Source organism: Bufo gargarizans, chromosome 1, assembly GCF_014858855.1.
Source record: "Bufo gargarizans isolate SCDJY-AF-19 chromosome 1, ASM1485885v1, whole genome shotgun sequence".
Classification (NCBI taxonomy): domain Eukaryota; kingdom Metazoa; phylum Chordata; class Amphibia; order Anura; family Bufonidae; genus Bufo; species Bufo gargarizans.
Window position 1 is genome coordinate 415,986,799 of NC_058080.1, and position 21,290 is coordinate 416,008,088.

General features: G+C 39.8%; 1 protein-coding gene across 2 annotated transcripts in view; it reads left to right on the forward strand.

Annotated features, from left to right (window-relative positions):
- Positions 1-2,321: 2,321 nt before the first annotated feature.
- Positions 2,322-21,290, forward strand: part of ADAMTSL1 (ADAMTS like 1) — a 913,450-nt gene continuing 894,481 nt past the window's right edge. For both annotated transcript variants that reach the window (XM_044271585.1, XM_044271577.1), the window contains exon 1: positions 2,322-2,569. In XM_044271585.1, the coding sequence (XP_044127520.1) occupies positions 2,480-2,569 (90 nt within the window). In that variant the 5' untranslated portion in view covers positions 2,322-2,479. The remainder of the gene's footprint in view (positions 2,570-21,290) is intronic.

Genomic DNA, 21,290 nt, shown 5'->3' on the forward strand with positions numbered 1-21,290 from the left:
GGTCATTATCTTGCTGGCCTTACATCCTCCTGTAAAATGTTTTGGTATACCCAAAAATTCATTGTCCCCTTAATAATTGCAAGATGTCCAGACCCTGAAGCAGCAAAGATAACTCAAAATAATGTTGTTCTCTGCACCATGCTTCTCAGATAGAACAAGCTTTTGGTGCTTGTTTACAGTGTTCTTTTTCCTCCAAACATAATGTTATACATTTGTGCAGAAAATTTCACTTTTGTCTCAACTGTCCATAGAACATTTTACCAGAGGCATTGTGGTCTGGGGTAGACATAAGATAGACTATCATTCTTGTTCAGTGTTTTTCTAATAGTGGACACATGAACAGAGGTTTTTGCAGTTTGGTGAGTCTTCAGTACATCTTTTCACCTCTTTCAGGATTGCCGTTGTGTTCTTGGAGTAATCTTAATAGGATGCCTACTCATAGGGAGAGTTGATACAATGCTGTAAATGATTTGTCTAACTGTGGATTGATGTATACCCAAGTGTTTAGTGACACTTTTGTAGTCTTTTTTAGCTTCATGCATTTCTATAACACATCTTCTGAAAGTTGTTTGCATCAAGGCTTGGTAACTTCACTCTAAACAGTTATCACAAACTTACATGTCTGGGCCCCAGCAAGGAGATCTCCAGCTTCGGTGCGACCATCCTGGGAAGACGAGCTACAAAGCCACACCCCCTGGTGATGCAACAGCATCCTTAGCAACAGGAAGCAATGCTCTTTTTATTCCCACAGCGGGCGTGTGCTGGAGGAGATTATCAGTGGGTTGATTTCTCAGCTGCTTTATTCCTGTGTGCTAGTATTCTGACTAATGGAGCGTCGAGTCATGAGCTATCAGGTCCTGATCCTCAGACTCGGTGCTTCTTGGCCATACACCAATGCCAGTGATAGGTTTGCACTCCCTATTTGTGCTTCCAGTTCTGTTTTGTGTGCTTTGGATTGCTTATTGGATTGACCTCAGCTTGCCTTTTACCACTCTCTGTCTCATGATTTAATACTGTGTTTCCTGTCTGGTTCTGACTTCGGCTTGGCTATTCTGACTACCCTCTGTCATCTGATTTGATACTGCATTGTCCAAGCAGTTCTGACCCATTCCTGTATGACTTTGTTTGCGTGTAGTTTCTTCTCTGTGTGTGCCTGTCCTGCACCTAGGAAATGTTGAACAGTAGCAGACTTGCTGCCTAAGGCTTGCACTGCAAGTAGGCAGGGAAGGTGGGCTGTGTTCCAGTTAGGGCTCAGTGTCTGTTTGTTCCTGCCTACTGTGCTGACAGTTTTAAAGATTTGTCAGTAACCAAGCTTTGTGTGCCTTCATTTATTGTGCAAAGATTATGTGAAACTCACATGTCCAGTTTCATCTCTTTCATTTAAACTCCTTTATCCAATTTGCTCTTGGAGAAGTCACTGACGCAGAGGTCCACTTGCTTTTTCTCCTTGTTTTTTCTCCTCTGTGGATGTTTACTCACAGTGCTCAATAAAAAACCATACAGCTGTTTGTGTGTTATTTGATTAGTTAGATTGTATTTGTGCATTAATAATCAATGCAGCAATTCAGCCCAAGGATTCACCTGCTTTTTCTTGCAACTTTACAATTCAGTGTCAGACTGGAGTGCCTAGGGACCACCAGTGAAATGTATTCAAATGTTACCTGCCCATTCAGCATCTATAGTAATAAACTGGGCACTGGCAGTCTCTTAAACAATCTACCCAGTTTTTATATAAACATAGGCTGGTTGAAGTTATATACACTGCCTATCTACAGTATATATATTTCAGTATACCTATTGTGCTACTCGTAGGGTAATAGGCACCCATCTTGCTCAGGGGCCCACCGGGGGATTCACCTGTACCCGTGTGGGTCAGCCCGAGCATGATACAATTCGTGTCTTGTGTGGATAGTTCTATTACACATGTTTTGAGAGGTTAATGTATACTGTAATCTGTCGACATTCCACACAAATCCATGATTTGATAAATATATATATATATATATATATATATATAAAGGATGATGCTAGTGTGAATGAGCCTTAAGCACACAAGGCATAGTGACAGTTTAGTGAAGTACATTATATTACAATATTTATTATTCACTGTATTCACTAACCTTATGTTCACAAACAAGAATTCAGGTGAAATGTATGGCAGTCTCTCACTGAAGTGAATAGACTATAGCTTTATGTAGCATGGTGTTCTGTGGCTTTAATATATTCTTGTGCAAGTGTATGTGAGAGAGTGTGTGTTGTAATAAATGCTCCTCCCTCATTCCCTTTGCAAGGAATGAACAGTCTGTCAGCAGCCGGGAAGAGAGACGCAGCTAGTAGGGAATAATGTGTGGCCGAGTGCTGTAGTGCTGTCTACCTGTGCTGAGCTATAACTACTTGTGGTGTTTACCTGCCCATTTCAGCTACAGGACTTGGAGCTTATACTTGGGGGCATTTGGAACAAGATGCAACATAGGTCAGCATGGCATCACCAGGTGGACCACATGCAAGAATCAAGATGACCACAGTTATCTTCCTGATCACCTCTTTATTGCTGTATGCTCCATGCCAAGTAAGGACTATGATATGGATTGTCTTATGTGACTTACTTGTATACATGTATACTTTTTGTTTGGTACCCATGACAATTTGCTTGTGGTCATTCAATCTTTGATGGAGTCATCAAATATTTCCTTTTCAGTTTTTTTCGTGGAAGAGGTATACAGATGTGGCAGTGTTTGATTTGCCAGACGTAGAAGAACAGAGTTGGTTCGTGGGATACAATTCAATGTGCCATGTGGGGTTTTACATAGGACCTCAGGTATCCATGATCACAGTGTCCCAGAGTCATATGACTAATTCAGCTTTGCTGCAGTATATTGTCATTCATAGGTCTTATGAGAAGCTTTGAGTAGCACATGCATGCAATGTGATGTAATTTATAGGTGAAGCAGCGTCGAGTTAGTCATCGTGTTTTGGGATGTATAATCTGTTTCTTCTATAAGACTGCAGGTAAACGTTAGACAATTCAGTGCACAAAAACAGAATGCAATAAGAAACTCAGCTCTGCTACATCTGCATTCGACAAGAATGATTTGTATGAAAACATGTCAATTCCTATATTTCAAAATGAAAAGTTACGCAGTTTTGCTATATGTTACCTAGAACTTCTGCTCTCACCCCACATATATATTTGTCATCCCTGCTGGGCATTGTAAATGTCAGTGAGAAATAGCAAGACGTCACCCCTCTTACCATGTCAACTAAATGACATACATATATTTGAGATGCAGCCTTTCGCACATAACATTCACTTACTGCTTAGTCCCTTCCAGTGATATATAAAGGGCAAATGCCATCATATGATCTAACCCTCAGTATTGAAATTGTCTCAAATGCTAATTCAATCCGCTCCAGGCAAAGTAACATTTCACACGATCCTTTTCTCGCCATGTCACGAAGTGTTCTGGTTCCAGTATGCAACGTGTGGTATGTCTGATGGTTGTCTAACGATGTACCAGCAGTTCAGGATTAGTGAACACGCACAGATTTGTATATTACTCTATCACGTGCACAAAAGTGGTGCAGCTACGAGATCCACGCCACCAATATGACAGCCTAGACTTGACGTATTGTCTTCCATTGTCTAAAAGTGGTTTAATTTACCAAGTGTCACTCGACATAACAAAAAAGAACATGTCATGCATGCAACAGTATTGATACATGAGCCCAGGACGTCAGAGCTAGACATAGCAAGGAATCTCAGCGTAGAAGTGACTGCAGCTGACCCTCACTGGCTTTTCATAGGACTGTGACCATATATATTCAGTCACCAGCCCCACTATTATTTCTGCTTATCTCCCAAATACATCAGTAAATAGCATATGTCACTTGTTGAATAGGTATCCTTCACACTGACTGCACTTTCCTTCTCCCGAGATGAGGGACATACAGTGCATTCCAGTCTCTTACCATTGAACAATCATATAGCTGACATTCTTCTGCATCAACAGAAGGGACACATATCTCCCAACTATCCAATTTAAAGCACTTGGACCTGTTCCAGTGCAGAAAAGGAAAAACTAAAAAAAGCCAGAGTTTTATTTGTGTATGTTATGCGTCGTGGAAATAACACATGCTGTGACAGGTTATTATTGTGTGCACCCCTAGGACTGGTAGTTTCTTATCTGTGGATACATGTGCGTAACTGATGGCAAGCTCCATGTGTTGTCAGGGCTGATCATCACTGCATCTTGTGGTAGTTACTACTGACATATTTGCTTTATATGTAATGTAAGGGACAGTAAAAGCCATAGGAAAGTAATTAAACAATATTCCCCCAAATGAAAAACATAGCTAGGCTGGTGGATTATTGTCTATATAGCATTAAGCTTAATTCACACCTACATTTGGGGCCCCTTTAGTGGTCTCCATCTCAAATTGCACAGCATGCGTCACCATTTTGTCCCATGACAGAAATTATAGTCAGTGGGGTCCATCAGGCACCATCACGGCATGTATCCGTCTTTGGATTGCATTCCAGTCTTTGGTTCCTATGAAGGAAGAAAAAGCGACATGCCTGACAAAGATATGAACAAAGCCTAGCTTAAAGTTTTTTTTCTAGATTCTGACATTGATGGCCTATCCTCAAGATAGGCTACCAATATGAGATTGGTGGGGGTCTGACTTCCGATTAGCTGCTTTAGGAGGCCACGGCTTCCTTGTAGCTTACCAAGCACATCACTGTCAATTTGATAGTGGCTGTGATTGGTATTGCACCTCAGCCCCATTCACCTGAATGGGACTGAACTGCTTCTAGGCCACATGACCACTGAATGTGATGTCACTGTCCTAGGAAGTGACCATGATGCTTATCGAAGCTCCACGGCCTTTTCAAACAGCTAATAGGCATGAGCGTCGGGGGTCTGACCCCCACCGATCATATACTGAAGACCTATCATGAGGTAGATCATCAGTTTTAAACACTTGGACAACCCCTTTAAGTTATGTCTGTTTTTGGAAAGCTTAACCAGCTATTACGGCTGCCACATAGGTTGGTCAACAAGTATGCCAAGACCAATCAAATTTGCAAAATTATACAGATTTGCCATTCAGGTATCTGTGAGAGTAATTCTGTAGTAAGGCATGCAATTAAATATAGATTTTTTTTCTTATGGATGTACGGTATGTGTATAAAATTGAAGACGTGTGGAAGTATGGGGCCAGAGATTTCTATGGATACTATATTAATGGGTGGTGAGTTACACTATAGGTACATTTGTTTTGATGTTTATAGGGAGTATACATTGTAAAATATATTTGTATGTGCATCAGCTATTAAGAAAGTTTTCTTTAATTTATTATTGCCACATTTTTATGGTTGTCCAGCCTAGAAGCTGACAACTGAAATGGTTGTAAAAAGTGCCCAATAAAACAGTTTCCCACACCATAAGTCATATGGATCTTACATTGTCTGCCACCGATATGGTTTTAACTATGTAAAGGTCATGTGCTAACTGTTAAGGATCCATATACAGAGGGCCTAAGATGCTCTCAAATCACTGGTTTGGAAACTGTGACCTAAGGAACAAATAAAAATCTAAAATGGTAAAGGGCCATGTTTTGTCATCATGAGTGATTTAGTCTAAAGTTATGGCCACAGGAAAAGTATATTCTGCGGATTTGCCACTCTTAATTTGTGTGAGACAAATCAGCAATATTTTACGGCATCAGCAACATACAGTGCCTTACAAAAGTATTCACCCCCTTGACTTTTTTCGTGTTTTGTTACATTAATGCCTTAAGTTCAATGTTTTGTTAATCTAAATTTTATGTAATGGATCAGAACACAATGACCAAAGTTGGTGAAGTAAAATGAGAAAAATATACAAATAAAACTATTGTTCAGAAATAGAAAACAGAAAATTGGCATATGCGTATGTATTCAACTCCTTTGTTAGAAAGCCCACAAAAAGCTCTTACCTTCAGAAGTCACATAATTAGTGAAATGATGTCCTCCTGTGGGCAATCTAAGTGTCACATGATCTGTCATTACACATACACACCTTTTTTGAAAGGCCCCAGAGGCTGCAACCCCTAAGTAAGAGGCATCACTAACCAAACACTGACATGAAGGCCAAGGAACTCTCCAAACAAGTAAGGGACAGGGTTAGGTTATAAAAAAATATCCAAATCTTTGATGATCCCCAGGAGCACTATGAAATCTATCATAACTAAATGGAAAGAACATGGCACAACAGCAAACCTGCCAGGAGATGGCCGCCCACCAAAATTCACTGACTGAGCAAAGAGGGCAGCACAGAGACCTAAGGTAACCCTGGATTTGCTGCAGAGTTCCATAGCAGAGACTGGAGTATCTGTACATAGGACAACAATAAGCCGTAAGCTCCATAGAGTTGGACTTTATTGCAGAGTGGCCAGAGGAAAGCCATTACTTTCAGCTAAAAACAAAAAGGCACGTTGTAAGTTTGTGAAAAGACATGTGGGAGACTCCCAAAATGTATAGAGGAAGGTGCTCTGGTCTGATGAGACTAAATTGGAACTTTTCAGCCATCAAAGAAAATGCTATGTCTGGCGCAAACCCAACACATCACATCACCCAAAGAACACCATCCTCACAGTGAAACATGGTGGTGGAAGCATCATGCTGTGGGGATGTTTTTCAGCAGCTGGGACTGTGAAACTGGTCAGAGTTGAGGTTGAGGGACAGATGGATGGTGCTAAATGCAGGGATATTCTTAAGCAAAACCTGTACCCCTCTGTGATTGGTTTGAGGCTAGGACGGAGGCTCCCCTTTCACCAGGACAATGGCCCCAAACACACTGCTAAAGTAACACTTGAGTGCTTTAAGGGGAAACATGCAAATGTGTTGGAATGGCCTAGTCAAAGCCCAGATCTCAATCCAATAGAAAATCTGTGGTCAGACTTAAAGATTGCTGTTCACAAACGCAAACCATCCAACTTGAAAGAGCTGGAGCAGTTTTGCAAGGAGGAATGGGCAAAAATCCCAGTGGCAAGCTTATAGAGACTTATCCAAATCGACTTGGAGCTGTGATTGCCGCAAAAGGTATCTTTACAAAGTATTGACTTTAGGGGGGTGAATAGTTATGCACATTGACTTTTTCTGTTATTTTGTCCTATTTTTTATTTGCTTCACAATAAAAAATAAATAAATAAATCTTCAAAGTTGGCAAATCCTCAAAGAATCTATGTTAATTCCAGGTTGTGAGGCACCAAAACATAAAAAAGGGGGGTGAATACTTTTGCAAGGCACTGTAGATTAGATTTTTTTAAATGGAAGAAAAAAAAAGTAAATTGACCTGTGGTGCAGATATTAAATTTATGCTGTGGATCTCCACCATGGATTTCTCCCATTGCAATCCAGAGCAAGAAATCCACAGCAAATCCGCAGGAAAATCTGCACTGGTAATTCCAGCAAGTGTGGCCATACCCTAACACTATGTTATCAGTGGACACATTTCCCTGACTTTTTAATTTGACTCTTGTACATAGAGAGAGACTGAAACATCTAGTCAGTGCAATAAGTTTTCTCTTCTTCTATAAAACATACTTGAAGAACCTTTCAGACGTATTATACTGGTCAAGTAATGTGTCATCTATCCAGTTGCAGTACATTAATATGCAGACAGTTTTGCAGTATACAAAGAGCAGAATAGAAATAGAACAGAATAAACAGACATCATGAATAAGAGCTCTACTGTACTATGTGGTCCCAGTCTTCTATATAAACAGTTATATGTGTCCAGTTAGATCAGCGAGCCAAACCATGAGATCCATTAATCTCTGAGAAGAAGAAACAAAGCTTCATGACCCCTGACCCAGAGGTACTACTCATCTAATTGTCCTTTACTTTGGTTTTGCCAAGCAAGAAAATTGAGAAGTGTTAAAATTGGAGATGCCTATGGTTCTAGATGTAGGCACTCCACCATGGTTGTCAGTTGACTAGTCTATTACGTATTAATGAGACATGGTACATTATATATTGAGTTCCATCAATGCATTATATATTTCCACATTTTAAAGTTAAAACCTAGGAATTGTCATTTTTTGTAACGGAGCCTAACTAGTCACAACATGATTATGCCAAGCCTTACCACCAGTTTTCTATTTCTGTTCCAAAATTAAAAATATTGTATAATTAATACACATATATTTGTCCCCTACACCCAAAATTAAACTAAGAACACAAGTCAACACTAGAAAGGCTTGTAGAATTTATAACTTTTGTCAATGGAGATGTGCATGACAATTGAGGAGTGCCTCTATAATTCTCCACTTCACCCTCTTAAACTTGTAAAGCTGTAGTATATCCAAAAACCGCAAGACTTTAAATGCAATGGCAGCCCTACTTTTGTGGTGTAAGCAGGGGCATAGCTACAGGGGGTGCAGAGGTAGCAGTCGCTATCGGGCCCAGGGGGCCCACAGACCCTTGTGCCTCGTGGAGGGAAGGGGTTAGGTCAAGAATTGGGCATGGGGGAGTGCCATTTTAGTTTTTCCTTAGGTAGCATGAAGTCTATGTGCTTCCCTGCCCCTGACCACCAAGCACTAGGGGACATGGGGCCCAAGCTGAACTCTTGCGCCAGGGCCCATGAGCCTATAGCTAAACCCCTGGGTGTAAGGATTAGTTCAGAAAGTCACTAACACAAAACCTATATTATAGGCCAAATGAATCAAAGGTCTGTAACGCTCCTTTTGATATACCAAAGAACCAAATTCTATCACAAGCTACTCAAATATTAAGTTGAAGATCATAGTTCCGCAACTTTTATTTTTACATTTTTTTTCAACAAATAACTTGATTTAAGGTCTATCAAAAAAATGTAACATCTTGTACATGTGGCACATGTCCACTATAATAAACATTGCCACAGGTCCATCTATGAAGTTATCCGTGAAGAATCTATGTTTGGTCCATGTGTCTGTTTTTGCTCTCTGCTTGTCATCTGTATTCCTTGTACACTGCTAAGCTTAAAATTAATCTCCAGAGCATCTTCTACCAGTGGTCCGTGATAATCACAGACCAAGCATATATTGCATCCAAGTTATATCCGTGGCTTTCATGTAATCATAAACTATAATGTGAGTGAGGGATCCGTAATCACTGACAAAAATAGGCCATGTTTCTGTGCCATCACCATGGACCCACGGTCCATGACAAACCACTGATGTGCAAATATACACTTTAAAGTCAATGGATATGTGAGCTGTCCATGGAGATCACGGACAACATATTTCTGCAATTTACTGACGTATAAAAGCTATGGGGGACAACCGATATTAGTACTGCTGCAGTTCTTTCATGCCAATCAACATTATGGGGGCATTTATTAAGACTGGCATTCCATATACCTGTTTAAAATTGAAGTTCGTAGAAGTGAAATGAAAGAAATTTATTAAGAGCGTGCGTTTCTATCCTAACAACAGAAAATCTATGGTGATAATAATTTTTGCTTGAGAGCATGCTGGTGTACTTTGTGACAAGTGCATTACATTGCTTGTTAAATTTGTTTTCACCTAACAATTAATGCCGCTCCAGGTTTTTTAGGCCACTTCCCTACTAAGGTCACTTTACAACTTTTTTTTAAAAACAAAATTGTAGTGATAAATCTGGAATGCTACTAATCATCATAAGCCACATACACCTCTCACTCACTATTCGAAATAATGGCAAGAGCAGTGTAAAACATAAAAAAGTCACACTTTTCAGCACAAAATTGGAATTTCTCCAAAATTAGCAAATGGTTTCTATTTAAAAAGAAACTGAGGTACACCTCTGATACATTACCCCTTATGACTGAGCAGACAAAGATTTGTGTTACAATTTGTGCAATATTCTGTCTGTAATAATTATAAATGGGTTGGAAACTTGCTATCCCTGTCCCACTCACTTTTCTTGACACTTTTTAAAATTAGCGGGAGGAGCGAAATATTGCAAGTTTTAGTGCCAACTTTGCAACTATTTTATACCAAAATATTGGCGCAAAGCTGATTTTTTTCCCCAACGTGTTTTTTACTATAGCCATTCTTTATTGGATACGTACACTCTAAGGGGGGTATTAATCTGAAATACACCCAAATTTGGCATATTTCAGGCCCAGATGGTGATGGTTAGATCTGAGACTTTTCCCAGGTCTAAAATTTTGGGCGGGGGGGGTTTGGGCCGGCATGCCTGTCTCATTCATCATTTTCTATGCCTGTTTTAGGCTTCTTTCACACTAGCGTTAGACTTGTCCGGCAGGCTGTTCTGGCATGTGAAGCACGCTGCGGTCTTTGTCTGGCCACCTCTTCCGGCAGCACACGTGTGCAAGTACGGATCTGTCAGGCTGACAGTGGGTCAGTGAAAAAAATCACGGAGATATGCACTACTTTGATCTGTGATGCGGACTAAACACGGCCCATTGAAGTCTATCGGTCCGTGAAAATCACAGACACAACAAGGATGGCATCCATGTTTTTTCACTAACCACTGATATGCACATTTTAAGCTATTAAATGAAAATTTTCTCTAGTGTTTATATCAATTTCAAAGGAAGGCACATCCTGGGAGAAAATGATCCAAAAAATGATAAAATGTCATGTGCCTCTCTTTTATTATATTTCTTTTAAATGTTATAAGATGTTTCTAATAAATAACTGGAAATACACTTAAAAAAAACACAAATAGGATTATAAATGTTTTCTTCTATAAAGTCTGTGGAATTTGACAATTATGTATGTGTTTTATTTCTGAAAAGTAATGTTTAGTGTTGGTCGAGCACCAAAGTGCTTGTGTGCTCTGGTGCTCGAGTAGAACACTTCTCGATGCTCGTGTGCTCTACAGCGTAGCACAATGGAGGTCAATGGGAGAACCCAAGCATTAAACCAGGCATCCACCCTGCTCTGAAGAGGGGAGGGTGTCGGGACTCTAGTTCGGCTTAGGAGTCCCTGCTCTGACTCCATATATAGCTATGTCAATATATGGAGTCAGTGCTTGGGGACACCCAGTGTATTAAAATCTAATTTAGCCTCTATTTCTGAAAAGTTTCTGATGGGATTCAAACTCACAACCTTCTACATTACAGCCAAGAATGTTATCCACTACACTATAGAACTGCATGGCCAGTTACTTGAGAAAAAAATAAAATAAAAAATATATGAGACTTCTGCTGTATAGGAATACTTACTACTAGTAAGTATTCCTATATAGCAGAAGTCTCATATTACAATTTTTTTTAAGTAACTGACCATGCAGCTTTATAGTGTAGTGATTAAGATTCTTGTCTGTTATATAGAAGTTTGTAAATTCAAATACCGTCAGAAACATTTCATAAATAGAGGCTAAATTAGATTTAAATACACTGACTCGAGCATCGTGCTTGAGCACACGCGACATTCGGCCGAGCATAGCGATGCTCGAGCCGAACTGGTGTTCGGCCGAGCGTGCTTGCCCAACACTAGTAATGCTTTGTCTGATATACAATTGAGACATTTTCTATAATACTGCAATATTAGTATCTGTATAGGCCTATTTGTATAAAAATCATTGTTTTTGCTGGACAAAAATCAACAGAATATCTCGAATATCGCAATGTTACAGCAGGAGGAGGGGGGAGGGAGGGAGAGCAGGAGACGTCACAGCAGAAGGAGGGGGAGGGAGAGCAGGAGACGTCACAGCAGGAGGAGGGGGGAGGGAGGGAGAGCAGGAGACGTCACAGCAGGAGGAGGTGTCACGGCGATGTTACAGCAGGAGGAGGGGGAGGGAGGGAAAGCGGGAGGCGTCACAGAAGATTATGAGGCGGCGCTGAGGAGCTGGGCACGAACGGCGGCGGGTGCGGGCGGCAGCTTGGATCCATTTACATCCCCTTGGGCACCTTATTTTTATGAATGACAGGTTAGTAATAGCGTATTTTTAGCAAAATGAGCCTACAGATTACATTTATAAGACCACATTAGGAATGGTTGAAGCTCCCTGAACATAACCATATTTTTATCTGGAGGGGGTGAAACCTGGTGACAGAATCCCTTTAAAGAGGTTGGCTATTCCCAGACATTGGTGGCATATCACTAGCACTTGCCACAAATGTCAGATAAGTGCAGATACCACTTCTAGGACCCTCTCCTATCTCCAGAACAGGCCTCCCAAACTGAAGGGAAGGGCACCGCGCAAGCCTGATCACTCTCTGTTCACCACTAAGGGAGTTACGAAAATTGCCAAGCGTTAGCTCGTTTTCTCTGGCAGTTTCATAGCAGTGAATGGAGAGTCGCTCATGCATGGTTGGTGCTCTCACTATGGGACTTCTGAAAATAGCAAAGTGTGCTCACTCAGCTATTTAGGACCCATGCCTATCTTACATTAGGGCGTATCCAGGGGTGCACCTAGCCTTTCTGCTGCCTGAGACAAAAGCTGAAATGGCACCCCAAACCCCAATAACAATTTCTCTACGTAACCCCTTTCCTCCGGCCCTACTGTTAAAGATATACTTGAAAAACATTACATACAGAGCTACAAAACATACAGGGTAATACAGCGCCACATACTGTGCCCATTGTGCTTTCCAATACTATGCTGCAGAAATAGATAATCCCCCTTCCGCCGGCCTCCTTCTTGCCCTTAGCTGGTGCTGCCTGAGGCAATCGCCTCATTGGCGGTGCACCCCTGGGCGTATCCTAGTGATATGCCAACAATGTTTGAGACATGTATTACCCTATAAGATAACATGCTTTGAGTACAGTGCTTAGGTGCTGTCTGCTTAGGAATTGCTGTTCAGTAGACCTGGTAGTATACTGCTGTGCTACCAAAGGGAAAACTGCAGCTTTAGGACTTAAGTATTAAGGTCTCCAGACCAGATAAGTGCTGGTGAGAACCTCGGCATGTATAGTATGTATGAGACACTGCAGGACAGACCGCTATGGCCCTAAGCAAGGAAAATGTCTCCAGATAGAAGAAAGGGCTAATTCCTAGAGAGACCGTAAAACCAGCTCTCCGAGTCTTTCTTTTGGACTCTAAATTGCTCTGATGGGAATTTGCCATTACTGTTATCTGATTGCCCAAGAGACTGTTTAAATGCTATAGAGAGAACTACTTTGCTCAGTTATTTCAGCAAAGAGCGGTAACTGCATTTTTTCTCTATCACTCATCCACCAGCACCTCACTGGGGGCATCCTATCTTAGAAAATCTTTGAGACAGGCCCTCAGGTATGCAGTTTCAGACTGATTGTTGATATAATACAGCCATATAGCACTTAACTAACACCACTAAATGTAGTCCAATAATACTGCCATTCTGTGCCTATACAACCCTGACCTACTATACTGTCAGTAGAAATGACCTCCTTTTAAAGTGTTATATAGGCAGTAATAGCTAATAACAGGCATGTCATTGACCTTTACAATCTCAAGGAAATTATAGAGCCATCACTCTTCCTCAGAAACCAGGATGAAATATATGTACCCCAAAATAGTGCTAATAAAAGGTACAGCCTATCCCACAAGAAAAAATAGTCTTCAACAGATTTTTTACTTCTGCATTAATGTTGTCATATGAGGACTTGCTTTTCTTTCTTGTGGGCTGGAGTTTTTATCAGTTGCATTTTGTGGTACATAAAATTTATTGGTTAGCTTTTATTATGCTTATAATGATGACAATTACTTTTTTGGGGAAAATAGGAAAAAAATAATCCACCATAGTTTATTGTTTTATTTTATTGTTTTTCACTTCATTTGCCATGTCAAACTTGTGACTGCAGAAGTTAAAATGGTTGTCCGAGCTGCCTAAAAATTCCCCCCATGCCACCAATTGCTGTAAACTTAAAAAATGCACAACTGTTCCCCCCTGCCCTTCTCTGTGCTAAATGTCAAGTCCTCCACCTAAAGTTTGTATGCAAAGGATGCAGTGATGGCATAAATGTATACATGACTGCTGCAGCCAAACACTGTCCTTAGCATCGCAAGGGGGAAGGTAAGAATATGATTTGTTTCTTTAGTTTACAGTATTTAGTGGCATGGTGGAAATGTAAAGACAAAGTGGACAACTGATTTAAAGGGGTTGTCTGGAAGTGATTAGTCCTTAGATAATGTCAGCGGCATGTCTCAGTAAGAGGAGGATTCATACTTACCTGCTCCCTGGGCCCTGGTCCTCTGCGCTGTCTCCACTGTGACCATGTTTCCGTCCTCATCTTGTTTGCTTTCAGTGCAGCATGGGCATGACCACATACTGTGCTGCAGTCAATGACTGGCTTCAGCAGTGTTGTGACCCATGAAATCATAGCAATCAAAATATAGGCCATTGTGTGGATCCTACAATTGACGGATACTGTATATTCTCAAGTGACGGTTAGGATACTAATAGGTTTTTTTTCCTTTTAATATTCAGTGCATTATATGTTTTCTTCGAAACTGATTCACAGACTCATAGACACATTAAAATATTTTAAATGAAACTTTCTTTAAAATATATGGGACTCAAATGCTCAGTATGAGCACCTTTGCACCTTTGATGGACATCCCCTCCAAATTAACAAAGAAATTCCTGTGATGATGTATGTGTTTTATTAAAGTTTTCTTTAAAATGTCCAGTTGGCAAAAAAAAAAATTCAGAGTGAATATAATGATAATTTGGGTAGAGTGAATGAAGCAGAAATGAGCTATTGGTAGGCATGTCTGAAGGCATGTCTGTCTAGATAGAAGAAAGCTTTTACCTACATGCAGTGAGAATCTTCCTGAATGGAATAGCAATCCTTAGTCACAATCTTTCAAACTACAAATCATTTGTCAGCAGTTTGAAAAAGCCAAGGGATTTCCAGGACTTACATTTTCTTACATCTTGACCTATCCTCAGAATAAGTCATCAATATCTGATTGGTGGGGGTACAATTCCCAGCAGCCCTGCAGACCAGCTGTTTGAAGGGGCTGCAGAGCTTTGACCTCTTTCATAGTATGCCAAACACAGTACCATATATTGTATAGTGGCTGTACATAGCATTGAAGCTCAACTGACTAGAATGGGAATGAGCTGCTCATAGTATGTGTAACCATTGCATAGGATGTGTGACTAATGGACACGATGTCACAGGCTGAAGAAAAGGCCATATTGCTTGTTCTCTTCCAACAGCTGATCAGTGGAGATGTTAGGAGTTGGATATTGATGCCTTATCCTGATATTAAAGTCACAGAAATCCCATTTAGGGCAATTGGTTTTAAACTATTAGTATACTTTATGATTGTGATTTCAGTGACATATATGCACAGAGGCAGCACTCCATAAGTAAATAACTGATGAGGTATTCTGGATACTGCCCGTGTATAATGCAATGTGTTTTATACTGCTATTTCTGTAAGATATCACAGAAATGGAAAGCATATTAATCTACATGCAGAACATTTTTCTTAGAAAAATTTGTAAGAATATCTGTTCACTCGTTTTCAGGGATTATGTTTTGGTGACACTGGCTAAATTCCTCACATTCTCCTTCATATTGTTATCTTGTCTGTCATAGAAGCAAATGGGTTTCCTTCAATATTAGTAATTTAACCTTGCATACCAGCTATGCGGACTATGTGAATAATGATATGAAATGCTGTTTCTATGTTGTCAGATTGCCGGTGTCTCCATATTTTAAGCCCTATTACATATGAGCTGGCTCCAGCCTTATTTATACCAAGATTTTAGATTCCAGCTGAAAGAATCCATTGAACTATGTTTTATGACCTTATAATTAGTCTGGTTTCTTTGAAAGAAGGTTACTGTGTATAACGATGAGAAGAGGGTTGGCATTCCCCATCCCCAACAACTTTTTATTTATTTATAATTTTCATTTATTATTTGATATTTTACCATTGATCATTAGACATCTGTATCCTTTGCTTGGCATCCCTAATAACTTGATATGTAACAAAACAATAGCTGATCTTAGGGAGACCAGCTACAGAAAACACTGTGGAGCCTCATTTAGGAGTCTCGACACAGCAATCCAAAGTGCAAAGCTCCCTGGGAAACAGTTATATGCAAAATAACCGTGGAGCCCCAGTTATGGGTCTCCAACACAGTGAAAGCCAGATATCCCTCAAAGGAAGGAAAACCGAGCAAAGGGGGGTCCCCATTACAGAGATCACCAAATCCACCATATTAAGTGGCCCCTATGTCAAGATCCCGCTCTTTTACAAGCTTTAAGGATGTGACGGGGAAGACCTAAGCCAGTTATCCATCCACAGACAGCTGTTTCGTGGGTGTTGCCCCTCATCAGTGTGGAGTAGGATTCTGGCTAACCGGGAGCAATGCCTTGGAGACTGTTGAAGACCCATAACTGGAACTTGATAAGGATTGATCCATGGTACCTAATGGGGGAGGGAGATAACTCCATTTGTTTCTGTACTGAGAACCTAGTTATTAACAAATATAACTTCATAGCTACTGGATTTACCTTATTGCTTAAACTCTGCTTCTCTTTAAAATTGTAAATAAATGTAATCAATCATATGAGGCAAAGAATTGACAAAATGTGGAACATATTTACGGTAAGTGCAATGCTATATTGTCAGCAATAAACTAAAATAAAATGGTTAACACAACTGAACTAAACTAAACTAAAATGAAATGAGTCCAACTATGTGGAGGGGTCTGGCAGAAAGGCCTCAAAGATGAACCACCCCTTTAAAGGGGGTAAGGCTTTTAAAAAGGGGATACAGTAAGGATAACCTTATGTGAAATAGTAAGGCTGGGAAAAGGTACAGTTGCATCCATTTCTCCATTTTTATGCAGTGTTGATCCAGTGTTGATCACTTTATCATTAATGCATTGCAAGTGCATTTTCACTCAACTGTGTCATAAACAGAATTGTTACTAAGTGATCATTTTCCTTTACACATTAAAGGGCAGCCCACTTATGAGATGGTGTTCACAGGGAAAGTTTTGGACAGCTCACAAAATGTCTGAGGACTCTATAGGTTTTATTGTATTACATCATGTTTTTATAGGCTCTAGCCCACCAACATTTGGGTCTTTAAAAAGATAGAAAATAAAGTAAAAAGTTGGACAGCATAACATTAAACGGTTACATTTGCGGTCTAATTATTTCACTTTTCTATGTAGCCTAAATACCTTAAATGCCCTGTAGCTCTGATTTTGGTAAAATATAATATAATAATTCTAATATAAATTATTCTCCATAATTTTATTTAAATGTAAGACATATTATAATAATAAAATAAAACCATATTTAAGAAGCCATACCCCAGCTATATATAGTATTTTCTAGATGGATATAGATTACAGATTATTAAAAAAAAGAGGATTAAAATGAACTGCACAGAAAATTTAAATATTAGGAAATACAGTTGTATACCATATTGTGAATAGATGGTAGATGTAATGCAGAAAATAATTTTGAACAGTGTAAAGCCTATTTTCTTTCGGTGTCCTTATCCACACAAAAAAATGGAAGTTACTCTGTGTGCATGCCGTTCCCGTATGTCCGTATTTCCGTTCCACAAAAAATAGAACATGTCCTATTATTGTCCGCAATACGGACAAGGATAGTACTGTTCTATTAGGGGCCAGCTGTTCCGTTCCGCAAAATACAGAAAGCACACGAATGTCATCCGTATTTTTTGCAGATCTGTTTGTTGCTGACCGCAAAATACATACTGTCGTGTGCATAAGGCGTAAGACAGTTTAAAAAATGTTGTGTTTACACGTCATAAGTTTTGCTACTTAGAAGTCTGGGTGCTAAGAGAATCAATGACCTCTAGAACCAAGAAGCTGTTTCACTACATAGTCCAAAGATGTACACAAATACTGATAGGAGCCAAACGAGAACAACATTCAGCCAAGTACTTCTGCCCTTATGTTCATTTATTATAATCTTTATTAACCCCTTCCCGACCAGTGCCGTAATAGTATGGCGCAGCCGGACGTGACTTCCCGCCCAGCGCCGTACTATTACGGAGGGCTGATCGGTCAGGACCAGGAGCTGCACCTGCCCGATCAGCGGCAGGAGTTCGGCAGTGACTGATATCCCCTGCTGTATGCGCCGGCATCCGTGAAAACAACGATGACGGCGCATTAATCTTTGATGGACCGCGGTACGTGCAATGTATGGGGAGGGAGCAGCCATTGGGTCCCCACGTGGCTGTGATGGGGACCCGATGGCAGGGAAGGCAGCCCCCTGGATCTCAGAGGCAAGCAGGCTGTAAGTGTATTACACTGGTAATACACTTACAGCCAATGCATTGTAAAGGGGATCAGACCCCCAAAAGTTGAAGTCCCAGAAAATCTTTTAAAGTTTCAAGTAAAAACAAAAAACTTTCTTTTCCCAAAATAAAGATAAAAAAATAAAAAAAGAATAGGGAAAAAAATAACAGTAGACATATAAGGTATCGCCGCATCCATATCGACCGGCTCTATAAAAATATCACATGACCTAACCCCTCAGGTGGACAAAATAAAAATAAAAGCTGTGCTAAAAAAAAACATTTTTTGGTCACCTTACATCACTAAAAGTGCAACACCAGGCGTATGCCCCCCCCCAAATAGTACCAATCTAACCGTCACCTCATCCCGCAAAAAAATGTGCTTCTACCTAAAACAATCGCCCAAAAAAAAAAAAAAACTATGGCTCTCAAACTATGGAGACACTAAACCATGATTTTTTTTGTTTCAAAAATGCTTTTTTTGTGTTAAATGTAAAAATAAAAATAAAGTAGACATATTAGGTATTGCCGCGTCCATAACAATCTGCTCTATAAAAATACTGCATGACCTAACCCCTAAGGTTAACACCGTAAAAAAGATAAAATAAAAACGGTGCCCAAAAAGCAATTTTTTGTCAGCTTACATAACAAAATGTATAATAACAAGTCATATGCACCCCAAAATAGTGCCAATCAAACCTTCATCTCAAATAAGATAATCCGCCTAAGACAATCGCCCAAAAACTGAAAAAACTATGTCTCTAAAACTATGGAGACACTAAAACATAATTTTTGCCATGAAAGCTATTGTCACCTTACATCACATAAAGTGTAATGCCAAGCGATCAAAAAGTCATACGCACCCCAAAATAGTACTAATCAAACTGTCATCTCATCCCGCAAAAATAAGACCCTGCCTAAGACATATGCCCAAAAAAAAAAAAAACTATGGCTCTCAAACAGTGGAGACACTGAAACATGATTTTTTTTAATTCAAAAATGCTGTTATTGTGTAAAACATATAACTAAAAAAGCATACATATTAGGTATTTCCGCGTCCGTAAGACCCTGCTGCATAAAAATATCACATGAACTAACCCCTTAGGTGAACACCGTATTTTAAAAAAAAGTGTCTCAAAAAAGCACCCTAAAATCAGTTTGTCATCTCATACCGAAACAAATGAGCTCCTACATAAGACAGTCGCCCTAAAAATAAAAAAAATATGGCTTTCAGAATAAGGAGACACTAAAAAATATTTTTTTCAAAACTGCTTTTTTATATAAAACTGAAACAAACAACCAAAAAAGTAGTCATATTTGGTATTGTCGTATCCGTAACAACCTGCTCTATGAAAATACCACATGATCTAACCTGTCAAATGAACATTGTAAATAGCAAAAAATTAAAACTGTGCCAAAACAGCTATTTTTTGTTACCTTGCCTCACAAAAAGTGTAATATAGAGCAACCAAAAATCATATGTACCCTAAAATAGTACCAACAAAACTGCCACCTTATCCCGTAGATTCCAAAATGGGGTCTTTTTTAGAGTTTCTACTCTAGAGGTGCATCAGGGGTTTTTCAAATGTGACATGGCAGCTTAAAATTATCCTAGTGAAATCTGCCTTCCAAAAACCAAATGGCGTTCCTTTCCTTCTGCGCAATGCCATGTGCCTGTACAGCAGTTTATGACCACACGTGGGGTATTTCTGTAAACTAAAGAATAAGGGCAATAAATATTGAGTTTTGTTTGGCTGTTAACCCTTGCTTTGTTATTATTTTCCAATAATTGGTTTCTATTATGCAAGCCTCACAAAGTGACTTCAGACCTGAACTGGTCCTTAAAAAGTGGGTTTAGATTTTCTTCTAAACTTCTAAGCCTTCTAAAGTCCCCAGAAAATAAAATGGCAATCACAAAATTATCTTACGATCTATTATAAAAGTTGAGAAATTGAAATTTTACCACTGTCATAAAGTACAATATGTGACGAGAAAACAGAATGGCCTGGATAAGTAAAAGCATTTTAAAGTTATTACCACATAAAGTGACACGTGTCAGATGGCCTGGGCAGGAATGTGAAAACTGGCCCGGGGTTGAAAGGGTTAAGGCCACAAAATACACTATAAACAGAAACCATAATTCAGATAAATCCAGTACATGATTTAAACCTATCCTATTTGACCCTACTAACTCACTCACTAACCCTTGCTACAGGAGGAGAGGAAAGGGGAATAAGGAAAGAGAGAGAAAAAATTCAAAGGGGAAAAAAGATGTTTATTCCAACAAGACTGTTGGTTTTTAACAGGTTCTGATACTAAAACACATATACCAAACTAGTCATTTGATTTTCTCATTGTTGCACCACTGGAGGGAGAACAGATTTATAATCAATCATAATCACTCGAGACAACAATAACCCCTAATGACCACAATCCTATTATCTCTAGAGCCCAATACCCTGTCTTTACCACCCAAAATATAATTACCGTATTTTCCGGCATATAAGACGACTTTCTAAGACTAGAAATTCTTTTCAAAAGTCGGGGGTCGTCTTGTACGCTGGGTATACTCAGATCCGATGGTATATTCTAACCCCCAGGTGTTCCCATGGTGACGGGGATGCTTGCCTGGGGGTTAGAATATACCATCGGATCTGAGTTTTCACGATCTCAGTGAGATCGTGAAAACTCAAATCTGATGGTATATTCTAACCCCCAGGTGTCCCCATGGTGACGGGGACACTTGCCTGGGGTTAGAATATACAGGGCCACGCCACTCACAGGAGTACATTTATAAACTGTAATTGGTAACTTTAATCATCGCTCATCTCTTTACTAGGATACCTTACTCTCAGCTCTGGTAACAGCAGGCAGCGCTCACTCACTGATGTCATGTGCCTGCTCCTCCCACTAGGTGACGCAGGCGCATGACGTCAGTGAGTGAGCGCCGCCCGCACTGCCTGCTGTTACTGGAGCTGAGAGGTAGGTATCCTAGTAAACAGATGAGCGATGATTAAAGTTAAAGTTACGGATTACATTTTATAAATGTACTCCTGTGAGCGTCAGGGAGGGGGATCTGTGGATG